At 39.4% G+C, this 27,947-nt stretch overlaps 1 protein-coding gene across 7 annotated transcripts; it reads left to right on the top strand.

Moving 5' to 3' along the window:
- The first annotated feature begins 412 nt into the window (after positions 1-412).
- mapta (microtubule-associated protein tau a) lies at positions 413-27,577 on the top strand. 7 transcript variants are annotated; one of them, XM_044338144.1, is made up of 18 exons: positions 413-615; positions 2,476-2,641; positions 7,098-7,190; positions 7,769-7,825; positions 7,952-8,029; positions 9,543-9,563; positions 12,875-12,909; positions 14,748-14,888; positions 15,255-15,321; positions 15,447-15,485; positions 15,728-15,981; positions 18,121-18,213; positions 18,863-18,955; positions 19,198-19,290; positions 19,714-19,806; positions 20,766-20,847; positions 21,966-22,072; positions 26,712-27,577. In XM_044338144.1, the coding sequence occupies exons 1-18, from the start codon at positions 523-525 to the stop codon at positions 26,907-26,909; spliced, it is 1,803 nt and encodes a 600-aa protein (XP_044194079.1). In that variant the 5' UTR covers positions 413-522; the 3' UTR covers positions 26,910-27,577. The 7 variants fall into 7 exon arrangements, with proteins under 7 accessions (XP_044194079.1, XP_044194073.1, XP_044194074.1 ...); XM_044338138.1 differs by lacking the exons at positions 413-615; positions 2,476-2,641; positions 7,098-7,190; ... (1 more) ...; positions 7,952-8,029; positions 9,543-9,563 and adding exons at positions 10,692-12,412; positions 23,697-23,847 and having other exon boundaries at positions 26,673-26,766; XM_044338139.1 differs by lacking the exons at positions 413-615; positions 2,476-2,641; positions 7,098-7,190; ... (1 more) ...; positions 7,952-8,029; positions 9,543-9,563 and adding exons at positions 10,954-12,412; positions 23,697-23,847 and having other exon boundaries at positions 26,712-26,826.
- Positions 27,578-27,947: the final 370 nt, after the last annotated feature.

Below are 27,947 nucleotides of genomic sequence, written 5' to 3'. Positions count from 1 at the left end.
CTGTCGGAGCTGCCGGATGCAGAGAGAACGGCCTCTCAGAGGGATTGTCTTCGTTGGCAAGGGTGCAGCTTTCTTGTTGTTTGGATTCTGTCATGTGTAATGCCACAATGGGAGTTTTGTCCGGGAACTGTGTGTGTGTTTGTGTGTGTGTGTGTGTGTGTGTGTGTGTGAGGACGCTATTCATTAGAATTTCTATGGGACACACAAATGTCACTCTGCCATTTATAATATATCAGGACCTCCACTATTTTTTAATGTATTTTAACCTGTTTTAAAAGATAAGGTTGGTCTTATTCTATATTTTTCTTATTGTCAACAAATCCCACAAAAAACAAAAACAAAAAAAAGAATCTGTGCGTCTCCCTTTATGACCTCCCTGCCCCGTCTGTGACTCTCAGCCTTGCTGGGTTGCAGACCTCTGAACCGTCGCCCACATCTCTGATTTTTCCAGCGCTGGCGGCTGTTTTCCACCGTTTGGAAAACCGACTGAGCCAATCAGAGCTTTGTGGGCAGGATTAAGACATGGGGACGTCATGTTCCTGTGGCAGAGCCAGAAAAATTGGCAGGAAAATTACGACAATCGTGGATGAGATCGATGCAGCCGTACAGGTTGTTGTGAGTCAGCTTACAGAAATAACAACTCTAAAATCAGCATATTGCTGCAGCTCACCGGACAAACGTTAACTGCTACTAACAACCTCTACTTCTGTATCGAATTAAAATGCTAGTTTAGATTATGTCTCTTGCAACTAATCGATTAGCAAACGTGCTAACATGAAGACAGTGAAATTAAATGGTAATTTAGTCTGATAATGAGGCTACGAAAGGCACAAATATCAAGTTTCATTTTTAAAAAAGCTTCAGTAATTTCCTGAAATAGTTGGGCACTGTAGTTTGTAGCAAATGTTACTAAAAGAGGAGGGAATAGTGCATTTGTTAGGGACTATTTTCAGCGGTGGATGAATCCACGTTTGGTGTTTTAATGATTGATTCAAACTAAACTACGGTTTGTGTGTTCATGGTAATAAAGGAACATGTCACCACCTGCAACTTTGATGTGTTTTTTAATAGTTTTTGAACAAAAATTGAGCTTTTATGACACAGAGGAAGACAAATATCAGGCTTTGGATACAGAGAATATTTGTTAGTTGGATCAATTTATTGTTGGTTTTGTCTTTTCATGGGATTTGTTGACAACAATAAAAATACAGAATAGCATCAGACTCGAGCTTTGTGTGTCTGTGAGGAGCATTTCGAATCCTCTTTGTGGTTTTTTTTAATGAGTTTTTTTTTTTGCTGCTTTGTCCCATTCATGCTGGTTTTTTTGTTGTTTTTTTTTGCCGAGTGTGGAATGTTGTTTAACCATCAAGGTCAGAAGATATGAAGCTACACAGAAGGGAAGGTCACATAGCTGAGCCTGGTGAGCCTTTTAGAGGAGGTTTTTATAGGGTGGAGTAACCACGGCAACAGTTTAGGCATTGCCGCCTGTAAAGAAACAGTTGCATCACTGGATTGCTGTGTATGGAAAAGCCTAAATAGGACGCACATTTATGAGACTTGCATTTAATGAACGTTTCATATTTGAAGTGCTTTGTATTCTGTAGGTCTAAACTATCTCTGCAGGCTTTAAGCAGAAGCTCTGAGAGATTATGTGCCAAACTGGGCATGAGGGTAAAAATAAAGATCCAATTCTGGCAAATCTGCATCACGATACAAACACGGTAAGAGCAGTTTGGATGCAGAGACTGATAATGCCATAAGCTCTCTGCTCTGGCTCAGTTTATGTGTGTTTTTTTTTTTTAATATGTGTCTGATAGAGAGAGTGATTGTGTGAGAAGGCAGTGAAAAAAAAAAAAAAACATGATTCGAACTGAAAACTGCTGATGTAACCAGAGGCTTGGGTTTAATCTGATATGTAATCCTCTTTTTATGAGATTTGACACAATTCACATCTCGCTGGTTGAGGGAGCGTGTCAGGGCTGTGAAGGGTTATTTCCTGTGGAACAGAACTCACTATTAGCGCCTTTATTATTTATTTTATGTGCAGTTCTCGCTGTGAAATACGGCGCCACATGAACCTGGAATTCTGGTTCTGTTAAGCGAGAGTGACTGAATCAGTTCAGAAGTGGTCCAGTGGTTGTTTAGGAAGTGCAACTTATCACAGCGGGGACAGCGTGCACATGAGCATGAGGGACTATTTTTGTCTGTGAGGCTGTAACATGAAGCTCCGACCCCACGTCAGGATGTATAAATAACCAGTTTTCACAGACAGAGTGTCTGTTTACATTTTGTGGTGACAGACTGGACTTTGCACGCCGGAAGACAAAAGTGTCCATGAAGTACGGCATCATTATATATTTAATCCTTTTAGTTTGTCATGCAGTGTGTTTGAAAGCCATCATGTGACCCATCCTGGACGTCCTGTCCTGAACTTCGTTTATTGAACTTTCTTTTGGGGTTTGTGCTCTGTTGTAGCCTGACCTGCGACCGGCAATGGACTACACGAACAACGCCTCCAACAGCTACAGCTCTGGAGACACCATGAGCTCCTCCTTAGCCAACATGACCATCAACGAGCAGCACCACCAGGAGAACGGAGTCCAGATGGGACACAGAAGCCCCGGAGATGCCAAAATGAAAGGTCAGACATGAGAGAGAAAGACACGACCAACAAAGAGACGCTGTGAACAGTGAACACGGCAGATATAGAATAAAATGACATCATTTCTTCTGACATTATTTATATTATCTTCTTATCGTTACATCATAGAGACGTGTGGTCAGCTCTGATGTCCTGATGGTCCAGAAATTAACCAGACACTTGGATAAAACCACTATTTCTCAGTCAGCAAGCTGTTCATGTTCATGTTTGCTGCACAATATTAAAATCTCATAAGTGATAGTTTAGTTAAACATGCAGTGTTGGACCAGTGTACAGTTTCCATGGATACAACAGGTTTATTAACTTATTAAGATTCTCTTAATCAAACTCGGCAATAAAAATGCCTGCCTGTGTTGAGATAAACAAAGGTTAATAGATCAATTACTTGAATGTTTATTAAGCACCCATGAAAATAAGTAAAATATTATTATACTCTGCAACATAAACTGGATTAGATTACAAATTGCATTTATTTTTATTGTTTATATTTGATAATAAGGCTGGATGATATATTTGAAGCCGTTCTAACAATATTATTAAAGACATTTTTCAGTAGACATACAGTAAATCACAATATGTTAAATGTCTGCAGAATCAAACTGATGCTCAAAGCCATAAATATACATAACCAGACACCAAAGTCTTCATATCTGTGCTTTCGTTAGTTGTTGTGGCCATTTGTCATCAATCAAAATATAAAACTGGAACAAACTTAGAATCAAAGCGTCACTGATGCACTATGGGAGATGTGATGTACGCAGGCAAAAGGAGTCCACTGTCTAAACAATGTTCTCGGGTTTTCTGGAGCTTTATGTGTCAGTGTAACCAGAGATCTTGGCTCCTGCTGCATCTCTCGCTCTGGTAAAAGAGAAACATGGATCCTCCCAGGTGCTGCTGGTCCAATACCTGCCTGCATATATATATATACACTCACATCGGTACCTGATATACAAAATACAACAAAATACTAGTAAAGTAGTTAAACAAGCAAATAATTCAGCTAAATAAATAACTAGCAAAAGTAAAAAAAAATACTATTGAGTCTAAATGGACAAACATCAAGAGTTATTAAGTAGTATTAATAATACAACAGCAAAAAAACAATGAACAGCTCCTGCATTACTGTTAATTACAACTCTCTGGTAATCATTCATCTATACAGCAGAAATTTGTAGAATTATAACATGATAAGATCAAATCTTAGAGGTATGAATCTGCAGAAATGCAATCTTTCCTGTTTGATACAGTATTGATCATCATTTATTATCAACAAGCTTAAAATCCAGATGAAACAGCATTTCGAGAGCATCTAACTTCTGTGTTGTGACACGTCAGACACGTCAGGACAGACGGGCGGGACGTAGCGTTGGGAGGAAGTTGATTTGAACATTGAAAAGTGTCATAATGAATCTCAGCTTGGAGCTGCTGAAAGCTGAGGATTGATTGATGGGTGGATGTCAAGCCTACATAAGCACACGTCATATTTTATTTTACAAGAAGAAACATGATTGGATTTTTGGGGGGGGGGGGGTTTGGTATATATTTTTAAATAGGTGCACAATATGATCTTAAAGGGTTAAACAGGCATTTATCATTTCATCTCAACTTTAATATTATTATATATTCTTCACTTTTTAATCGTCTGACCCAGCTGACTTATAGATGAAGTTAGGAGGTCAAAGATCAACCTGAATGAGTGTAAATGTAAAGGCTTCATGTTAGAGGAGCATTTCTATGTACATGTGTTTCCTAAAAGTCGCTGTTGTGTGTTTAGAGTCGGGGCAGAGGCCGTGTGTTTCAACCCGGGAGTTTCAACTGTGCTTTGTTTTAATCCCTCTTTACATAATGGATACAAGACATGCTCGACCGGCCCTGAGAGGCAGAGACTGCAGCTGCGTTGTAATCCCGGCATCTGGGTCAGACCCCTCAGAACGAGCCCTGTCTCCACGCTCGCTGCCGATTCAGCTAAACAATCAGGCTTTTAACGACACACACACACAACGTCAACTTCTTAAAGAGAGGCAGACTGTTATTAATGTGAAAAAAAGCATATAAATGGCAACGGAGGAGCTGCTGTGTTTGTAAAAATAAATAATTACAGCCCCGGATCGCTCAGCTTGTAGCCGATAGTCACTTTCAGACTGTGTTTTTCTCCTCCTGATCCCAATCAACCATTATGGCCAACTAGTACGTAGCCTAGCCTTCCCCAGTTTACAGCCCTCACTAGTGCTTTCGTTCTTCCCGTTTCCATATCCCATCGCCTCATGCACGAGCAGGAAGCAGCACTCAGAGTCAGGTCCATCTGCAGAGGTAAACAGCACATTTATCAACGGGGGAACACATAGTGAGTATCTCAACGACCTGTTTGAGTAGGAGACGTAGAGCAGTAGAAGAAGTATTTGTAGTGTTAAAGTTAGTTGTGTGGTTAGTTTAGAGACAGTGTAGAGCAGTCATTGTGTTTTATATGGATGGTTTAAAGTGGTTTAAATGGTTTAAACTGATTAGGAATTAATTTAACTTTTGATTTTATCATCTAAGTGCTGATGAGGGGTCGTCATTTTCTGTAAGAGTCGTAGATTTAACTTGAACTTTACCTTCGTTTCAGCCCTTTTTAAAGCTCCTGCGCACCCACACAGGTGTTTTCATTCACTCCATCTGATTGGACGTCTCCTCGGGACTGTGTGGGGTTTATACAGAGTGTGATTTCCTGTTGGGAAGCTGTCAATATCAAGCAGCCCTGGTTCCACAAGTAAAAAGTCCCATTTAATATCCCATAGATGATGTTACATGACTGGAGCTCTGCTACAGCTGGGATCAATATAAAACTCTCCTGTTTCTGTTTCTTTGATGAAAACATTTATATTGTATAATTTGGAAGATGCTTTAATACCAGTTTAAGTTTATTTATTTGTATAGAACTTTTCATACAGTGGTTATAAGTCAAGATGCTTTACACATAAGAAAAACATTAAACATAAGGAGACATTAAAGGTGCAATAAACATACTGAAGGCCAGTTTGTATAAGTAGGTTTCTACTTGGCTTTTAAAAGTGCTCAATGAGGTGTTTATTCTTTTCTAATTATAGGACAAGACATACCTTACACACATTTACAACAAGAGTACATATACCCAACAAAAAAACTAAAAAACCCAACCCCCAAATTGGTCAAGAGCAACTTTATCCTAACGTGTACATAGTCACATCGGTTTAAGAGTCACTTTCTGCTGGTAAAGTTTTCCAGATTTGAGGCAAGACAATGAAGCATCAGAGGTCAGTGACTCAAAACAGCCATGGTACGAATTCTCAAGTAGCTGAACAAGTGCAAGTACAATGAGAGAGTTTTTATTATAGTGAGAAACAACTGGAAGTAGACAAGTGCAGAAGAAATAACATCAACCACAAGAAAGTAGTGCAACAATCAACAAAAAAAAGCTGCGTAAAGTTGATTTTCTCTCTTCCCCCTGTAGTGTAGCCTGGCACCTTTTAAAGGTGTCTGTATTCTCCTTCAGCCTGTTAAACCTCCTCCACCTGCACCTTTCCCACGGAGGATAACAGGGGAGGCTGTGCGAAGCCGTTTCTGTAACTTTACAAAACCGACAAGCCGACATTCGCACCCGCTTCACACCCTGATTGGCTGGCTGTGCGGAAGTGAGAGAGGATTCTCTCTAGCTCTCCTTTTTCATTCATCAAAGAACTATTTCTGTCACTTTTCATGCGAACGGCTTCCAGGAGAGACTGTCTGAAAATATATCCCTGTATTTCAACGATATCGCATCCCCCCCCCCCCCCCCCCGTCCCCCTCCTCTCTTTCTGTGACGGTTGACTTTTCACTCCACCTTCAATTGAAGCCGGTTAGCACAGGCTATTTGATTTCCGACACGGTCGTTCAACACGTCGTAATAACCGGTCCTGAGCAACCGTAAATCGAGCTTAACTGTCAGCGATCAGCTGCGCCCAACTTCAACCTGAGCGGATGTCCAATCAGCTTTAACTGAAAACACCTGTGATGGTGTGAAAGGAAACGACTGACTGCAACAGCTGATTTAAGCCCAATATGTCAAAATGAAGTATTTTATATGTGATTCTTGAACATTTTTTTCTGTTTATTTGACTGTTCTGATTGAAATGAACAGTTAAAGCCTGTAACTGCTGTAATATGATTCACCAAATATTGTCACATTAAGTATTTGCTCAGCAATGGTGCCTTATTTGATTTTGTCCTAACTGTTTGTTCTTGTCTGGAGTCAAATCCTAACTGATAATAATGTGTTTTCTTATTTCCTGAAACAGAGTTAAGCAAACGTTTCTCATGACTCTGGATTTAGCGGCTGAATAACACCGACTGTTGTCATGATTTTAACCGTTTTCCGATCCCTGTGCTGTGCTTCCTGATGTCTTCTGTCATGACCTCCAACTCAACCTTTAATTCACAGAGAACGAAGCGGCGCTCGGTGAAAACGGGGACAAATCTGTGTCTGAACTCTCTGAACCAGAGATCAGCCACTGTGATGACGAGGTGCAACCCGGTACGCCTTCCTGCATGCCTCCCCTCACGACGCTAGAATACCAAAGACCACTGTTAATACAACTTAACCCTCATTTAACCCTCAATTTGTGTTCAAAGTTCTCTCCTTTTACAAATAATTTTCCTTTGTTTCAGAGATATAATCGGAGAAATGTTCCTCTTGGTTTGTTGATTTTCTTCTTCCTCACGGTTTTCATTATTTTCAGCCGTCCAACTCTAACACTTCTTGTTTTAAATATGGGTTTTTTCCTGCCTGTATGCTAATATACGCTGTAAACCTGCTCATTTGCCTGATATTTATAGCCCACTTGTCACAGCGAGGCACATGTAACTGTGTCGTCACCACAAACAAAGTGTAATAAGAGCCGATTACCCGGGAACATGTAGAATGACCTCTTCATGAGCCACAGATCGCTGACTAACATGGAAAATAATGCCTCTCTGTGCTTGTAAAAGAATTAGCCACAGTAGCTCCACTCAAGTCTGGGTCAAGCATGCTTTGATCACAAGTATAGAGAGTGACAGCTTGTCCAAAGCATAGTGGGAGGGTTGAAAAAGGCTCCTTGATCTGTTAAACAGCTCCTGAGTACATGAACATGAGAAATACCACAAGTGACCCGTCGCTGCAAACACGAGGTCGGGAGCTGTCATTCCAGCGCAGATTAAAGATGAATAAACTTGAGGAAAGTCTGTTAAATAAGGGTTTAAAGGGGTTTTAACAAATCCTATTTTCTGACTTACTGACATCTATTTGTCCAACAGCTGAAGTGTCTGCAGAGAAAGCTGCGTCTGAGCATTCAGAAATAGAGAGCGCCTCATGTGAAGATGAGGGGCAACTCGGTACGCCTCCTGTCTCCGAGCTCCCGCCGCTTTGCAGCCGCTTGTGCATTCGTTTGTTTTGCCAGCATGTTTTAAAGGAATAGTTTGACATTTTGGGAAATGCGCTTGTTTGCTTTCTTGCCGAGAGGTAGATGAGAAGATCGATACTCTCTCTCTCATGTTTGTATGGTGAATGTGTAACTGCAACAGCTTTGCATAAAGACTACAAACAAGGGGAAACAGCTAGGCTGGCTCTGTCCAAAGGTTAAAAAATCCACCTTCTCACATCTCTAAAGCTCACTAATTAAAGCTTCATTCAGACTGAAAACAGCCCTGTGTTTAAGCGATGCAAGGGGCTGCGTTGGTGGAGGCGTTTAACATGCTGGTGATGAAATACAAATGAAATACAATCCACATCCCTATCCAATCCATATTTAGGTTGTACACAAACTGAAGTGATCAAAACTCCACCAACACTTTGTTGTATAAGAACAACTTTATTACGAGACTGACGCATTTTGGCGTGTAGCTGACCCTGATGAAGGAAGCTTTGACCTCTTCAGACTTCTTTCCTGCTCCATGCACCTTGGAAGTAGATCAAGTTGTGCCAAAAATCCCATATCATCATATTTTTACACTTGTGTGAACTGTTTTCAAACAAACAAACATGATTGTTGAGCTTTAGAGTTGCTAGTAGGCAGCTAGAGCCATGCTAGCTGTTTCTCCTTGTTTCCAGTCTTTATGCTAAGCTAAGCTAACTGCTGCTGGATGTAGCTTCATGTTGAACATCTAGCTCTTGGCAAGAAAGCAAGTAAGTGCATTTCCCAAAATGTTGAAATTTTGCTTGAAGTTTTCAGACCAAAGTAGCCTGCTGCCTTCATGTATTTACTGCTTAATGACTCTCTTGCTTTTATTTCAGCGCCATGCTTTTGGATTCAGTGTGATTTTGGTTTGTTTTCCTCTTTGGCTTCATTCTTTTTTTTTTTCATGCTCGCTCTGACAGTTTACTCTCTGCTCCTTTCAGAACTGCAACATGATCATAAACAGACTTGAGAGGCAAACATCTCCCGTTTTTTTTTTTTTTTTTTTTTTTAAACAAAAAGATGGTTACATCCTGGCTATTTCAGAATGAAAGCAATGTCCAAACCGCAGGCAGATTTAAGACTCCTGTGATCTGTTAAACAGATGCAGTGCTCCCAGTCGCGGGGAATGCCAGAATAATGTTAAAAACAGCTGAAGTACCACACTCAGCGCCAGTTTAAGTGTGGTACCGCTGCAACATGTCAGACTTAAATAAAAACTGTGGCAACCTGATCACTTTGTGCGCTTGCATATTCATCCCTATGGTTTTTTTTTGAATAATCTATTTTTGCTGTGGGCTTTCTCTCTGCGCTGACTGCAGACATGCTGCGTGTGGGCTTTGCATTGATTTCTTTGCGGTGCGTGAGTGTATTAATCAGTCACGAATGACAGAAACTCATTACTGACTTGCTGTCATGTCTTTTCCATGTGTCTCATCATGTTCAAACTGCAGCAGGAGGAGCAGCTTCAACAGGTAGGCTGTTATATGTTTTATTGATTGCACTTAGACTGTAATTATTATTATACTGCAGGAGTTAGACATCAATAGACTTTTAAGTGTAAGTGGTTAGAAAGTAGCCCAGAGGGGGAAAGAGCTGTTCTCTGTAATCTGATTTTTATAATATGTTTATTTATATTGGAGAGTCTGCAGTGTGCCCCCTGAATAATTATAGACTTTTACAGAGTTTAAAGGACCAGTGTGAAAGATTTAGTGGCATCTAGTGGTGAGATTGCAGATTGCAGCCACCTCAGTACCCCTCCCCCTCCCCCTCCACTTCCAAGCATGTAGGAGAACCTACTGTGGCTGCAAAACTGGCAAAAAATGCGAAAGGCCCTCTCTAGAACCAGTGTTTGGTTTGTCTGTTCTGGGCTACTGTAGAAACGTGGCGGTGCAACATGGTGGGCTCTGTGGAAGAGGATCCACTCCATATGTAGATATAAAGGGCTCATTCTAAGGTAGCAAAAATACAACAATTTTTATTTTCAGGTGATTATACACTAATTAAAACATTCTTAATAATCTGTTTCTGCCAAGTCTGTTCCGCTGGCACTAAATTCTACACACTGCACCTTTAAATATAATTAGTTAATAGATTTGTCCAAAGTAATTATAAAGTAATTAATTAAATTTGCATTTAAAGGATGTAGTAATAAACTAAAAGAGAAAAATCTTTATATTTACCAATCAGTAATTATTGTTGCTCTGTAACTGCTGGATGTGTAAATAAATAGCCAACTACTTCCTAACTTTGCTAATTTGCTGTATCAACTTAAACCTGCATCAACTGCTTTATTTTGTCCACTTGTTTTCAGCAGAAACAAGTTCTGAACACAACACTGATGTATCATCACATTTTAAGTTGATATGTTGAACTTGTTAGCAAACAGTTGCTTATTTCCACATCCAGCAGTTACAGAGCAACATTATCATTCATTTGGAGTCCTGCTTGTGACCTCCTGGTGAATTTAAATCCAATATTCACTCTCGTTTAGCTCTGTTTTTGCTCTCTACCAACTCCTGAGGGAAATATCTGCCTGTTTAGCTGCTAAGTGCTCCACTATTTTCACCAGCTAGTCTACAGCTAACTGTGTCTGTTTGCTGTTTGCTGCTGAGCAGGTAGTGTACAGTGGCTTTTCACAGCTTTTCTCTGAAAACGAAGCTATGAGAGCGCTGTTAGTGAACCAAAACAGTAAAGTTACAGATTGTAAAACCAAAAACAATAAACTGAAAGTTGCAAAAGCTCTTGGAAACACATACATGACTCTTAGTGAATGCTAACGTTAACACGTCTGTTGGATGTGTAAAATAGGCAAATCTTAGCTAACACGTTTGCAATAAGAATTTTAAAGTTCAATTATTGATTCATAAATTAAATACAGAATAAGTAAATAGAAGTATTAATTAACAAATTTAAATGTACACAAATGTGACTTTTGTTAATTGATTATCATTAAACACTGTTAAAGTACATATTTAATCTAGTGGCACACTCCAGACTCCACACTGTATACACACACGTTTTCAAATATTTTGCTTTATCATGAAAAACTAAGTTCAAAGATTATGTTTTTTTTTAAAATATTATTGGGAATGCATTTTTTACAGTGTGAAAATCAGAACAGGAAGATTTAATATCACATTTCAATTACTTTTTTACAATGAAAATGCATAATTCAGCGGTCTGTCGTTCATTATGTTCACTGGAATGCATCATGTGCTGTCTGTCACCCCAGTGTGATGCATTATTGTCCATTTTCATCTCATTTTGTTTTAATGTGACTTCAGGTTGTTTTTCATATCACTTCTCAGTTCGTGGGTCTTGCATTATCACCTTTTTATAGCTCTCTCAGTTGTTTGGTGTTTTTCTGAAATACAAGAGTCTTTTATTTTCCTCATGGACATCAAGTGCCCAGTTTTGTTCACTTCTTCTTTCATTTTTCCTTTTCAATGGGGAGATGGAAAACAACTGCTATGAATGTCATCATTAATCTGCTTTCCAAACAAATTAGCAAAGCCTGATACTGGAGTCTGCAGTGAGTTTGCGGGCGACGGATCAAAGCCTGCTGTAGACGGAGCCGATGGGGCTGGCGTTGGCTTCATGGGAGTTTCCTGCTCCCCGGACCCCGGAAATGAGGCGGTTGGGGAGTGTGGGAAGAGGCTAAGTGACTCTTTATGGGCCTCTGAAGACCTCAGCTGTGGATCAGAGATTAGACGGGATGTGCCAACCAACAGGGGGAGCCCACAGTGGAGCGGAGCTGTGGATCCTCAGAGGGCCATCAGCCTCGATGCCTCTGGGTGCCTGACTGAAATGAGCAATCTGTCCGAGGTGTCTTTGGTCCGGAGTACGGCCTTGGAAGACCTGACATCCATCGAAGACAGACGCTCGTGGGTTAACAAGGGAGAGGAGGTCGTCTCTGAGCAAACACCAGATGAACTGACTGCTGATGGAGCGGCTTTTAAGTCCTGCAGTGACTCTGCAACCAAAAATATCTCCCCAGAAACTCAAGAACAGTCCCCTCGTACCCAAAACATGCCAGATTTGAGCTCTGCTTCTCATTCAGAAGATCCTCATCCAGCACATAGTGGTAGCAATGTTTCTGAGACGGATAGCCTTTTAACCAAAATGCCATCTGACACGGCCACTGAAAACGGCAGCAGTGACTCATCGTTACATAGGGGCAGCTATTCAAAGCCTGACATTTCTAATGACTCAGAGATGAGGAGCAGTGTGGCTCAGACCACCAGTACCGCTGAGCTCCAGAAAACAACCCGCCAAAGCTCTCCAGCCAGAAAGTCTTTGGTGCCGGTCGCTATTTTCAAAGGTCTGTTTGCTGTCATGTTCACCACTTCAGAACCAGTCCTCCTCAGTTAACTCCTTCCACTTCTTTGATTTACAAAGCAGCTTCTACTGTATGTTATGCAGCACTCTCCCTCCGAATTTTTTCCATGGACGTTATCTTTGACCTGAGGAGAAGCTTGTTGTCCTCCCTCCCCACTTTAGCTTTTTTTTGTGTTTTTTCATCCATCTGGCTCACTCTGCTGGTTATGCAGCCCTGAAAAGCCACTTTTCTGGTTTACCACAAGCACTATATGTACATTATGTGTCACGACGCATGCTGCATCCCCCTAAATCACCGATTTCATTTCATTTCTTTGTGAATGTAAATAGGCACACACTTGGAAGCAAAAGTCTTACTTTGTTTCACTTGGGAGGATAAGAAGGAAATAAAAAAAAAAAAAACTGGATCAAACATCTTAAGTCTGCTTCTCTCTCCTCTCTGTAGCTCCAGCAAAGATGGATAACGGCTCTGCAGATAAGGTATGTGACCAAGAACATAGAAGATGTGTTTATCTTTTCTTTTAGACTGTTAAAGGATCATTCTAGTTTAAGGCGACTTGGGTCTTATTGTCGTAGTTTTGTCCATCATTTCTATAAATTACAAAGAACGTCACACTCACCAAGTTTATTTCTGATGTCTGGAAATGTGGCGACATTGGAGCAAGAAATACAAACAGTCAGACTATCGGACAGATTAGCCGTACATGAGTGGATCAACATAGTTTTCCAGTGAAATGATGGATGGTCCATTGAACCTCCAAATGAAGCGCTTGATATAATCTTGATAAACTGTTAACTGTTAGCTAATTATTGCAACCTGATCGACTGACTGCTCATATTTGGAGCTTGTCCTCAAAATGACAGGCATTAATGGTTTGTTCAAATGCCTAAAATAGTTTTACATTCACCCGACAAAGATCTCTATCAGCTGTCTGAACTATGACTCTTGTTTGTCAAGAGCAAAGACAGAAATAGAGGTTTTTATTAGTGGTGCAAAATCCTTCTGGAGGAGTTTAGGGTGGATGGTTGAGTCAAAGAAACTGCTGTTTGCTTTCTGTTTCCTACCAACAATCAACGTTGGTTTCTTTTCAGGATGGGCAATACCAAACTTTTTTAATTTGATATGATACTGAAACTTTTTGTTACAATTTTAACAATACTGATCATTTCTTAAATTACTTACTTGATCGTGTTGTTGCTGAGTGGCACTTTTTTTGTCACAAATAGTTCATCTTGCTGTATTTTTATCTACAGGTGGAAAGTGGCCGTTCTGCCATTCTGTCACAAGTTTGATGTTCTCACATAAGTTTCCACCGTCAGGGCTGTTTATTGGCACCAACATTATACAAAAGTACTGAAAACATTTGGAGGTGATGCAGTCACCCACATTTTATATTTATATAATTTTATTTTCAAAATTTTTTTAAAGGAATTGATACCAAATGAGTAGCTTGTGAGTATCGAAGTATCGATCTAACAGTATTGATCCGCCCATCCCTAGTTTCATCAGACAAACTGATGTGAACTATGATATGTTGAACTTGTTCGCAAATGTCCACATCCAGCAGTTACGGAACAACATTATCATTCATTTGGAGTCGTGTTTCTGTCCCCCCGGTGAATTTAAATCCAATATTCACTCTCTTTTAGTTCTGATTTTGCTTTCTACCAACTCCTGAGGGAAATATCTGGCTCTTTAGCTGCTAAATGCTCCACTATGTTCACCAGCAAGTCTACAGCTAACTGTGTCTGTTTGCTGTTTGGTGCTGAACAGGTAGTGTACAGTGGTGTTTTATAGCTTTTTCTCTGTAAACAGCTGCCTACTGCGGCCCAAAATGATGCCATGAGACTGCTGAGAGTGAACCAAAACAATGAGCTAAAAGATAATAAACTGCTCTGTAGAGCTGAGGGGTGATAATTCTCTGAGAATTTGTCACTATGAGCGACCTATTTCTACATAAAAGAAGTGATTTTGTGATCATTGTTAATATAAAAATGCACATATTAGTAATTTTGGAGGATATTCTGACATTTATTTTGGAGGATTTGTTTCGTGTTTCCTGCTGTCAGACTTCACATGTTCTCAGATCTCAGCAGTTATTTTGATGTGTACAATCTTATCTCAATCTTATTTCTATCTGAAATAGAAAAGCAGCCAAAACAAGGACAATCAGACCCGGAATGATCCTTTAACATTATGTTCATGAAATGTTTCCTTCACATCATCTTTTATTTGTTTAATCGCTCCTCTGTTTTTATGTTCATTGTCATTAGAACTTTTGTTTTTTCGTTCATTTTTTCTTCCTCATGAAAAAAAGACACAAACTGCCACCAAACCAACCTCTTCCCTTAAAAGACCATCAGTAGTCACCAAGGGCACCAAAACACACGCTTCCTCCCGAAACGGTCCCAGCTCGATCCCCATTAAAGCCAGCAGCACAGGGCCCAGGCAGCCCGGAGTAAGTACAGGACTGACCAGTCAGGGTTTCAGAAGGGATGGATGGATGCTCAGTTTCCTGGACTCTCCCTGATTTGTTTGAGAGATCACGGAAACATAACAGCTAAGGAGGTTTTTCAGACAATTTGAATGCACTCAAACCTGCACTGATTTCTTTCTTTTTGTCGCCTACTTTAACAAAAACACTAATCAAAGCTTCATCCATTCATCACTGATAACTGTTTGACGTTTGTTCTGCCAGATTAGATGTCGTCATAATGATTGGTGTGATTAGTGTATCCAAACATGTCTTGAAGTGCAAGTAGAGTAGAATAAAAGCACCTGCAGCTTTCTGTGGAACAGTAAAAAGAACATTGTTGCTTTGCAGAGTCTTGCTGGTGCAAAGTCTCAAACCCCAGGAGCCAAAACTTCTGCCAGACCCGGAGCTCAACCAGGTATGAACCTGTTGTTACAACACGACTGTTTAAACTTCATTTAATTTCTACTTGTTTTCATTTATGTGAGTTTATAAGGAGTAAGATTTAAGATTTATTTATGATGTGTCATATTTTTGATACAGCTAGTGCCAAGAAACCTCCCACTCCAAAACATGAAAAAGGTAAAAAATAGAAAAAAAAAAGAAGCACAAATCTGTAGAGATCAATTTCAGCGTCGCATGGCCACCAAACCACAGTCTGATCCTGTTTACTCTGGATCAGACTTGGTCAGCTTTTAGCCAGCAGAGCTCCTAGTTCGCTTTTATTTTTTATTATTAATTATTATTTCTTTATTATTTTCCTTTCATCCATTACCTTTGATATGTTTAAAACCTCTGATCCGTTGCCTCTCTGATTGCTTAAGATGAAAAGAGTGGACAGAGCAGCCCTGGTACCCCCAAATCTCCCTCTAGCCAAGCACTTTCTGCCAAGGCGGCGGCTGAGGCCAACAAAGTGAAGAAGATCGCTGTGGTGCGTTCCACACCCAAATCCCCAGGCTCCCTTAAGGGCCGCCCGCCGGCTCCTCTGGCTGCTCCGGCGGCCATGCCGGACCTGAAGAACGTCAGGTCCAAGATCGGCTCCACAGACAACATCAAACACCAGCCTGGTGGCGGAAAGGTAACGAGACTCTGACCACAGCTTTTACACTGAGAGCACCTCATACAGCACACAGTCCAAACCACGACTGCAGTTTGCAGATGGGAGTTTGAGATTCATTTATGCAAACGTATTTCAGGCAGAGCTGCTCTGGAGGCAGAAATAATCTTATTGTTTGATTTAAATCTCAACTGGCAGATCAAGAGGTGCTCTGTTGTTTTTGTCAGAGCAGAAGCTGGATGTATGTCCCCTATAGACATACTTGTCATTCCAGACAGGCAGTCTCTCATTTCATGTGCAGTCCTGCACCACACAGTTGTTTTTATGTTTCCCTATTAAAGGCTTGTGATATTAGCTTTAGATATTAGCATTTGCAATCCTATAATATTGTCAGACTCATGATGGCTAGTTTTTAAAAAAGGATGAAAATTGATGCAGCAGAACTACAGATATCTTTTTATTTCACACATTCTTCTTCCCTTTCAAAACCTGGTGCCTACATTACCCACAATACAACTCAACCGCTGACAAGTTGGAGATTGCGTGTGATGCTAGTGGCTGTTAACGTAGCCTTTTTTGTTGTCCAAAAACTATCAACGAGTCACACCGCTGCACAGGGTAACATGTTGATTCATCATGAAGAGTTTGGGAATGGTAGTTTGTTAGAAAAGGCTCCAAAGAGTAAAAACAGCGATCACATTTCCACTCTCCAGAGAGTAGTTCCTTGTACGGCAGACACCATGTGCAGGAACACTGTTCTGTTTAAAGCTCTGCTAGCTTGTTGTGCTACATATCACAACCTCCTGACTTTGTACTGAAGTTCTTTGAGAAATTTTCAAGATCAAACACAGAACAAAGAACTACTCTCTGGAGACTGAAAATGTGATCGCTGTTATTAGTCTTTGGAGCCGTTTCTATGATCTTCTACATAATCTTTAGGTCAAGATCCTTCATTTCACTGTTGGTTTGACTCTGCACATGAGATTTGTTGACAATATAAGAAAAATATAGAAAATCACCGGCCTTATCCTTTAAGTCAACTAACTAATCTCTAAATATTATTTCCCACTTCTCTCACCTCTTTTCTTTTTCGCTTGGCTTCAGTCTGACTCTGGTCAGTCAAAAAAACAAAAACAAATAATGTTGTGATTTGGTTCTGCTCAGTGAGATTTCAATCAACCAGAATATTTCTTGTTTCCAGAGAAATGTTTGTGGTCCTAAAACTCTCAATCTGTCTTGTGATCTTAAAAATACAATGTGCTTCCATGCCTCTGCGGAAGTATGTCAGTGTTTGTGTGCACTTGTTTTGTGGTTGAAGTGTGTACCGTCCATATTAGCATGAAAGACCCCATGAAACGAGCATCTTTAGCTTCTGTACTGTGACGTATTTCCCTGTGAAATCCCACTCCATATCGCTCTGTGAACTACTACGACCCACAAATGGTGAAATGCGGTTTTATATGATCGGTGTGGCCCAAACTCACATATGATTGGATGAACTTTTGTAATTGCTCCTGAGTGCAAGATCAGTCATCAAACATTTTAAACCACTGTACAGGAAGAGGAAAGATGTTAAAATAGTCTGATACTAATTTTTTTTTTAAATATATACATATTTAGCATATAACAAGAGATAAATGAACAAGGTCACAGGATTAAAACGGGGAAAATGTATTTTTCATTTCATGGGGCCTTTAAGCACCTCAAGTCTTGCAGTAGGCTACAGTCACGCGTTGGGCGTTTATGGACTGAAATGTATAATTTAATTTAAAAATTCTGTTCACTGCTGAGGACGGGAATCTCTTTATCTCACTGACATTTAAACAGCAGATCAAATAAACAGAAAAGAACATGAAAACTCTGAAATATAATCCAAAAATTCATTACAACAAGGCAAATGTTGTAATATTCCTCTCTGATTGTAATGATTCCCTTCCTGTATTTAGCCTCGTTGTTCTTCCTGGTCAATATTAGACTGAGGGAATAAGAACATATTCAGGAGGAAAAGTGTTTCTTTCCTCAAACTGCATGCAGACACACAAAAGCACTGCAACACAACTCTGAACCAGTACGATCTATTTCTCACAGGCTTCACAGCTCTTGTATCAAACCTTCATCTACACTTCAAATATCTAAAAGCTAACATTTTCATTTTTTCAGGTACAAATCTTTGATCAGAAGCTGGACTATAGTAATGCGCAGTCTAAGTGTGGCTCCAAAGGCAATATGAAACATGTACCCGGTGGCGGCAATGTGAGTAACTGAGGGATGAACTCAACACCAAGACTCTTGAGTATCTCTGCAGTTATGATCATCAAAACCAACTTTTGGTAAAAACAAAACAGAAAGTGCTCTCTTGTTTGTTCAAGGTTAAGAAGATGGACTTTAATGTCCGGTTTAAACAGATTATTACATTTGAGAATCTTTTCAGTCACTAATAAATTTAAATATCTAATGAACTATTTAGTTCTTGCACTAAAAGCTCAATTATCAGACAAAAACCCAGTGATTTAATATATTAAAGATGGCATCTGTAATGATTTATTTGTTAAAATATCATTGATATAGCCATATATATGGCAGCATATTTATGCTGATAATAAGTCCAGTAGTGTCATAAATCATTATCCAAGTTTTGTAGTGGCTTCCACACAATCTCCTGCCTCGACTTTGTCATCTTTAATACAGTTAAAACATAATTTCTGTTCATTTTCTCTCGGACAGAACAACAACGTGCAAAAAGTTACGGATGCCAGCTTTAATGAAATAAATGGAGATATGTGTAGTCTTCATCCCTGTAACATCTTATTCCCTCCTTTTGGGCTGATCCTCTCCTGCAGCTATTTCCATTTTAATTTCTAAAAAAAAAAAAAAAAAATCTCTTTGTTTTTGCACTCTCCAGGTGCAAATCCTCGATAAGAAGCTGGACCTGACTAACGTCCAATCTCGTTGCGGTTCGAAAGACAACTTAAAGCACACGCCTGGTGGAGGCAAGGTGAGAAAGCCGGACTTTTAAGTTTCACTTTTGAAATAATTTGTCTTTAAAATGAAACCTGTTTTATTTCTTCTGAGCCCACGTCCGTGATGCATCTGCCACAAGTAGAAGAAACGCATGGTATCATTTATATATTCAGTGCAGCAACATTATTAGTGGTACAAACATCTCTTCAGTTTTATTTTTTCTTCTTCTTCTTCTTATTTTCTTATTATCTTCCCTTCACCTCTGTACTTTTTCAGGTTAAAATACTTGAACAGAAGTTGGACTATAAAAATGTCCAGTCTAAGTGTGGCTCCAAAGACAATATCAAACATGTACCCGGTGGCGGCAATGTGAGTAACTTAAGGGATGAACTCAACACCAGTTTTGAGTATCTCTGCAGTTATGATCATCTAAACCTACCCTCCAGTAAATGGAAAGTGGTGTTTTGTTTTTCCAGGTCAAAATATTTGATCTGAAGGTGAATTTATGTGTCTAAGACAAAATAAAACATGTACTCAGAGGTGATGATGTGAGTAACCGAGGAATCTACTCATCATGAGAGTCTTGAGTACATCTGCAGTTACGATCATCACATCAAACCTTGTTAAAAAAAAACATGAAGAGGTCCTTCCTTTCCTCCTTAATCAGCCTTGTTCCCTTGAGCCTCCTTCCAAGATCTATTTTCCTCTCCAGCAATGGTCCTCATTTGCAGCTCTGCTGCTGTTGCTTCCTCCAGGATAACAGTCTTTTTTCCCCACATATTGACTTTCCAGGTACAAATTCTTGATAAGAAGTTGGACTTAAGCAATGTGCAGTCCCGGTGTGGCTCCAAAGATAATATAAAACATGTCCCCGGTGGTGGCAATGTGAGTAGATAAGGGATTGGCCCGTGGCAGGCTGCAGGTATGCAGCTGTTGCCAAAAACCCTCCTTCTTGCTTCTACTGAATGCATCTTCACCAAGAAGCAGATGTCAGACTGCACGAAACCTCCTGTCTGTGTTCAGCCCTTCTGACCTCGATACTCCCAACACTCAACTCTGACCTGTTAACACCTCCTATTAACAGTTTTATCATTCAACTTATAAACAGCCATGAGCATTTCATATTAACTATTGTAGCACTAAACTGTAGATTTACGTAACTACCAGTAGTTTTCTTCTATTGTGTGATTTTAACGATCATAAATGAGTGTTTTCATTAGCGTACAGTCATGGTTTAGTGCTCACAATGCATCTACTGTCACAGCTAACAGCGTTATGTAATGCTCATGGTCTAATGTAAGCTTGATAACTCTGTTGAATCTGTGCTTGATGTGATTAGTGTTCAGAAAAAATGTTTATCACCCAAACTGGCCCCTGAAACGACATGCATGATTCCTGTGTGTGTTTTTATTCTCTGAGTGCCCAAAACTGATCCGAGCCTCAAGTTGTATATTTTTTACAAACAGAAAGTATATTTAAATAAAATCATTAGTCACTTATGAATCATGCCATTTTTTTTTATGGAAAAGCGAACTAATTACGCCATAAAATGTAAGGAGAAAGAGCTTCTAGAACCGGAACAAAGAGTCTCTGTCCTCTCCACCAAACTGTGCCTGTTGTGGTGAACACTGTGATGATCTCAGCCGACAGAGACTGGGCGCTTTGTGTTACGAAACAAACGGCCATGACAGGAAAGCCTGAGATGAGGTCATTTTTTTTTTAAAGGCTTGTGTTGTGATGCATGTCTGAGAAATACAGCTCGGAGACTCGAAGGTGAGTTTATGATGACGCGTGTAACTCCGAACTGTCTTCTTCTTCTTCTTCTTCTTCTTCTCTCTGCACAGGTCCAAATTGTGCACAAAAAGGTCGATCTGAGCAACGTGCAATCTAAGTGTGGCTCCAAAGTCAACATTCATCATAAACCAGGTAAAACAAAAGCTTCATATTAGCTTCAGATAAACTTTGAAATACATTTTTGCACAGAAGGAGGACTGTGGATTTCATCCCCATCACTTCCATTGTAAGTGCATTATGAAGGATCTTCTAATGGTCAGTATGAACAAGAGGAATGATTACAGCAAGAAAAACATGTTTCAATGTTCATTTGAGCTCCTGACTGATTGTTTTAAGACTGACTTAAAAAATAGTTTTTCACTCTCTGATTGTTTGGGGGAAAATCCATGTAATTTACTTGCTGATGCTCATGCGTGTTACCGTGGTTACAAATATACAGCACTTAGACAGATCACTTCCTTGACAGTCCATGTCCAGTCCAGTCCACATCAATAATATATCTCTTATTAAAAATCCTGAGGTTGTCTGCTTTGCTTTGGTCTTTTTGTCACAATTAAGGCACCTACTACTGTATTATAAGAAATATTTATCATTATAATTAATTTTATAATAAGGAAATACATTTTCTCATTAAAATAAGAAAACTTTCTTGTTATACATTAAGAAACTTTTTTTGTCATGGTGGCAGCAACACGCTGCCATACAAAAACAAATATACTTGTCGAGGACAATAATTTGATATAATTTAATTGTGAACTACATTGTTTTTGAGCATCGGAGTTCACTCTTGACTTTGGGGAACAATATATGTAACAAAATAGTCTTGACTCAAAGAACCACTTACTAGCTTTTTGGGAACTTTCAACCAGATGTGTTGTTTGTCTCTTTTTGTGAATTAAAACAAAAAGCACAAAAAATTATCCATATTTCATTACTGTGTATTTTAACAGGCTGTATATACTGTATATGACCATTTATTATATGTATATAAGTTAAATTTTTTACCATTTAATATTTATTTCAGCACTTTTCACTTCTTTGCACTATTTGTTCACAGTCCATATAAACAGTTTCACCTGTTAATAGTCGTTCTTTGTGTAACTTTTGAAGATTATTGTATTTTTATTCTGTGTAAATACATTTAAAGCCACTAAACCGGAGTCTAAGTCCTTGTGTGCGTAAACATACTTTTATAGAATGTCTTTTTATGTGTGTGTATTTTTATATTTGTATATTTATATTTTTACTAGGTGGTGGAAATATTGAGATCAAAAACGAGAAGCTGGAGTTCAAAGTCCAATCTAAGGTCGGCTCTCTGGACAACATCGGCCACGTTCCTGGAGGTGGACAGAAAAGGGTAAAAACATCAGTTCAGCAACAGTTCTCTCTGTTGAATAGCCAGAGCTTCATCTGCATCTCTGGACGGCTTGACAAACAGTTTTCACTCTGAACTAACTTGAAAGCAGCATTAGTAGCAGATCCTTTACAGATACAGTATGTATGTCACATGATCAGGGTTCACTATTAGTGGATGAAACATGGTCAGCACCAAAAAGATTAAAGGATACAGCTGGTTTTATTTCTTTATTGTCAACAAATCCATGAAAATACTAAAACTAACAATGTGTCAGTCCATCTCTCAATACTTTCTGACTTCCCTTCATCTGTTGCTCTCAGCCCAAAAAACCATTGATTCTTTATGAAATTGTAAATCTTAACAGAGATTTACAACAGCTCACAAATATATAGTGTCATATTTAAGTTATTTCCTAGCTGTAGTTTTTAGTAGACGTTATTCAGGCAGGAGGAAATTGTGCATTTGTTGGGGACTATTTTACGCAGTGGATTAATACACATTTTGTGCTCTAATGAGTTTTTACAGCAGCATGTTGGTGATTGTGGGATTATCTTGATATAAAAACACGTTAATGAGCCACACTGCTGCACTGGGTGACACGTAGTTCTTCACCCTGAGGATTACCTTAGATCTTTAGTCATGTTAGTTTATTTAAAAATGGATCCAAAGACTAATAACAGCGATCACGTTTTCAGTCTCCAGAGAGTAGTTCTGGAGTTTGTGTTTGACGTTGTAAATTTCAAAACTTCAGAACTTCAGTGCAAAGTCAAGAGGTCGTGATTTGTAGCACAAGAAGCTGGTGAAACATTTTAAACAGAACCGCGTTCCTGCACGTGCTCAGTGGCGTCTGCCTTACACAGAACTACTCTCTAGAGACAGAAAATGTGATCGTTGTTATTAGTCTTTGGAGCCGTTTCTAAACAAACTACCGTGACTGTAATCTTCATGATGAAGGAACATGTCACCCAGTGCAGCAGTGCAGCTCACTGACATGTTTTAAATAGTTTTTGTAGAACAAAGGAGGCACAGAGGAATAAGATATATCAGGCTTTGGTTACACACACAATACTTGTAAGTAGATCATTTATTGTTAGTTTGGCTCTGAACATGAGCTTTGTTGACAATATTTCATATCCCTTAAGGAACTAAAAGCTTTTCAAGAACTAAATTTTGTCTTTAGATGCATTTTGGTGTTTATCCACTTGATGTTAAAAGGGCAGGTAGACTTTTCCAAATCAATAATGCTGCATCTGATCTTAGATTTAAAAGTTAAAACACAGAAGTGATCAACACTGGTGTTACAAGGGGTTACAGTGTATAGTGTGCCCGCTAGGTGATTGTGGCTTCCCACACACTCCCTTTCATTCATCCTTTCTTTTCCTGAGTTATCACTTTCCTCCGTCTCTTTGTGCGACTTTCAGCCGCTTCCATCATCACCATCCAGCTGATTTTCATTTTTTTTTCTCCATCATAAATTATTGATTGTTGCTTTTTCTTGCCATTCACCAGATTTCATTTGGTTTTCATACGTATATATATTGTGTTGCATTTTGATTTCTGTTGATTCCATCACATGTATTTTTGTTGCATGCCTTGTCATTCCCTTGCTGGGGCTCCTGTATAGAGGCAGAAGGGGAAGGAAGGAGAGGGCAGCACCTCAGGCAGCCCCTCAATCCCCTCCCCAGCTCTCACCCCCCCTCAATCACCTCAGACTGTCCCCTCAGCACCCGTCACACCAATCTTGACGAATCCTCTCATAAAGATTGAGGACTCCTGTAAGTACTGACAAGCTGTGTGCTGCTTTAAACTGGTAGCTAGAGGAGATTATAATTGTTGGTATGTTTCTGTGTGTATCTATGGTGAAAGCTCACAAAAAGGTGAGTTTATATCAAAAAATGCAAAGAGAAAAACATTTTAACTCACAGCCTCAAGGAGGTAAATATACACTTTCTAATAAACATTTATAATAAATCAATATTTTCTACTACTATGTTATTTTCACAGTTTCATCCCAAACTGTCAAATCAATATATGAAACACACACTGAGGTTGAGATATGAATTGGTACATGTTCCAATCTTTAAAGATTAACTTAACACCCCTTCGAAAATCCTGTGTTTGCTGACTGATACTGGTTTAACTGGATGTACTCCAGTTGGGTGTGGTCATAGGTGAAATATTCTATTTCAGCCTGGTGTTAAAGCTGGAGTCCAGGACTTTTACATATAAATGAACGTTCGTTATATTCAAGCCCTTCGCCAAACGAGTTCACACAATAAATCTCTTTATACAGAGTTTTTAAATCTGGTGTCTGGTATGACATTCCCGCCACCAGTATTGATGCATTTTACATCAACCAGCAATGAAAGTAATCATTTAGATTCCCAATATGTGGTCAGTTTATCCAACCCTTATTTGGAAATTTGCTCCAACGTTTTTGTAGCTGTGAGGAGCTGCTGGCTGGGTGAAACCAGCTGGTTAACAAACGTCACAACGTCACACGCGTCAACAGTGTTTTTGTAATTACGCTCACTGCCAGAGGGGGGAGACGAAAGTTCCACATTGCAGGTTTAAGTTAGGCTTTAAAGGCGCTTTTTGGAGTTTTTGATCGTTAGTAACGCTATAGAGTAATGTTTTTATAAGTGAGTCATGCTGTTCCACTGATTGACAGTTGGTGGCGGTAACGTGCAAAGAAATGTAGCAAAGGTGGTGAAGAAGAAGTTTGCTGACAAGGAATCATAGATGTAAAAAGTGCAGGATTTTAAAAAATTCAGTTTGATTAAAAAAATCTAATGTTTCTTGAGGAAGGAAATGAAGGAGACACACAGTTTGCCTTGGTGGGAAACACTGAATGTAAACACAACTTATGTTTGTTGACATGAAAGGTTTTAATCGGGGGCTGGAATAACCTGTTAGGGAGCTCTGGGACAAATATTTACTTTTCAACCAGTTGACTAGAACTCCAGGAGTCCTGAAAGGTCCAGGACTACTGTGTATCAACTGGTTTGAGGTAATTTAATCAAACATTTGTTTGGAAAAAAAGTACAACATCAGCTGACATGAGAAGGACCTTTGGGTGGCTTTAATACCTGATCTTGATGTCCTATATTTAAGTGTTCCCATGTGAAAAACTAGTTTTAGAGCCTTCATTATTTCAGTTCTGTTCCTCTTTGTTCTTATAGATATTTAAATAAATGTGTGAAATCAAAGTACTTAATAATAATAACAGGGTTTGCACTTTTAAAATCAGGCTTTTCAAAAAGATGGTGTCAGGTGTGTCAGAAACAGATCGCCTGCACACTGATAGAAAAGCAGAAGAGGCTCTTAAGCTGCAAAAGAATCAATTTATTTCATGTGCAAAAAATGACACAGTGAGAAAATGAGACAAAATGTGAACGTTTAGGTCAAAGGACGATCGTCAGTACAACTTACAGACAACATGATTCTAGAGAATTTATACAAAGACAATACATATATACGAATGTGTATACATGCATATATATACACTTGCATGCGTCTTAGGGCTGCCACTAACGCTTATTTTCATTATTAATTGTCTATAAAACATCAAATAAACTTGAAAAATAACCATAACAATATGCTAGAGCAAAAAGTGGCACCATTCAGTGTGTTGCTTTGTCCCATTAACAGTCCAAAATCCCCAAATATTTTACTTACTATGATCTAAGACCAAGAAAAAACGGGGCGATGCAAGCAGTCGTTTTATGAAACGGGTACCACGGAGCAAATCTGGGATCAGTTAGTAGTGACGGGGAAACAAAACTTTCTTCAGCGCTGAATCAATATGAAGCAACAGTACTGAAGATAGTTCACAAGCGTTTGATGCAGTCAAAATATCTGCTGAGCAACTACTGATGTTACATTTGTATGGATGAAACAGTCAGAATATCGGTGATCTTACTGCTTTCATTATTGTTATTTTGTTCAGTAAAGTCTTTACTATTAAAACCGATCACAGCTCTGTTTTTAAAGATACAAGTGTGATGTAACGAGGCCTCGTTCGCGTCGGTCAAGTGATTTTTGGTTAGTTGAACTGAGGCCTCAGAACATCTTGCCACAATATTTAGAAGGAAACTTGAGTTAATACGCAATAAAAAACTGTGGGTTAAAATTTTACCCAATTTGGGTGAATATAACCGATACAACACTGAGTTAATGTTACCAAGAACGCCACTCAAGACAAGGGGTTGTTTCAGCCCAGTTTGATGTTATTTTTTTATTTAACTGTTGCTTATTTAAGAAACTTGCATGTTACAGTTTGTTATTGATTGTTTGATTGTATAACTTGTGTATCTTTTGAATGTCATATGCACATCAATTTGTAGAAGAAAACTGTGACAAACTTGGTCAAAATAACAGATTGCTAAAGTTAACCCAATATTGTATTGGTGCAATATTAACCCAAACTGGGTAAAATTAACCCAGTGATTTTGGGCCTCTACACACCAAGTCCCCCAAGCAGGTTAATTTTTTTGCAGCAGCCTCGGTTAAAATCCTTCAGCAGGCTCACAGACGTATTGTTGTCCTCTTACTACATGTAACTGTAACATTTCCCTGCTTTTATCACCGACTCATCCAGCATGTTTCCACCTCAACCTCTGATCTGATCTGACCGCAGATTGAGAGCCACAAACTGACCTTCCGCGAGTCAGCCAAGGCCCGCACCGACCACGGCGCTGAGATCGTCTCCTTGGAAGACTCCCCCCACCAGCTCAGCACCGTGTCCTCCTCCGGCAGCATCAACATGGCCGAATCTCCGCAACTCTCCACACTGGCCGACCAGGTGTCCGCCTCTCTGGCCAAACAAGGCTTGTGAATGCACCACCACCACCACCACCACCACCTCCCCACCCTCCTTCCTCCTCCACCACCACCACCTCGAACCACACGACCACGTAGAGGAGTTGTGATGCCTTCCTCATTATGTTCACAGGACTTTTTTAGCTATCCATCACTGTTTATCCTTCACTAACCTTTGAAACTGTTCTTGAGGCATTACTGGTAGAGGTCTTAAAAAACAAAAAAACAAAAAAAGGATTAACAAGTAGGCCAAAATGTATTTAATTTCTCTCTCTGTGGTCTTTGATCTCTTCATTTGCCATTATTTCTACCTTTTGTAAGTATCCCTTTAAAGAGTTAAAGCAACCCAGCAGAGCAAAATTTTCCTTGTGAAACCAACTAATTATCTTATCTTTACACATTTCCTGGTAAATCTGATGTCATAGAAGACTTGGTTTCCTGTCACATTGACTGTAAACCCTTTTTTTGTCCCCTTTTGGTGGGTGGGGCCCCCCCCCCCCCCCCCCCCTCCACCCCTCCCTCTTGGTAAAAATACAGAATATCAAGTTTGGAAAAAGGAAGGAGAAGGAACAGTTACAGGGTACGGTGAGGGATGATTGTGGGAGGAAAAACTGTTAAAGAAACGTAGCAAATTTCTTCGTCAAGGCAGTAAAAAAAAAAAAAAAAAAAAAGAAAAGAGAAAAATGCTTTCAGACCTCACTGCTGTCTTTGCTTTGTGAAGTCCCGACATGTGCTGCACCTCCAGCTACTGTAGGTGACAAGAGGTGTAACCTGGATTTAAAAAAAAACAAAACAAACAAAAAAAAAAAAAAACCGGGCTAGAGTAGAAACTTTGGTTTGTGTTGGGCACAGTTTTATAATCGTATTCTGTGGATATATGACATGTATTTGATATGAAGAAAACATTTGTATTGTGCCTGCTACTGTCAGTGTTCTTTCTTTCTTTTTTTTTTTTTTTTTTTTTTTTTTTTTTTTTTGTTACTGCTCTATTGTAAATGCGCTAAAGCTTGACTTGTGAGGAGGAAAAATTAACCTTAAAGGCATTTTAAAGTGT

The sequence above is a fragment of the Thunnus albacares genome, chromosome 20, assembly GCF_914725855.1.
Source record: "Thunnus albacares chromosome 20, fThuAlb1.1, whole genome shotgun sequence".
Taxonomy (NCBI): Eukaryota; Metazoa; Chordata; class Actinopteri; order Scombriformes; family Scombridae; genus Thunnus; species Thunnus albacares.
The sequence above is the reverse complement of the archived record's forward strand: the minus strand, read 5'-3'. Positions and strand labels throughout refer to the sequence as shown.

Coding starts and splice junctions, on each gene's coding strand:
- mapta (XM_044338138.1), top strand. CDS start 11,566: ATGTCATCATTAATCTGCTTTCCAAACAAATTAGCAAAGCCTGATACT. Junction 12,910..14,747: donor ATAACGGCTCTGCAGATAAG/GTATGTGACCAA, acceptor CATGAAAAAAAG/ACACAAACTGCCACCAAACC. Junction 19,291..19,713: donor ATGTACCCGGTGGCGGCAAT/GTGAGTAACTTA, acceptor TTGACTTTCCAG/GTACAAATTCTTGATAAGAA.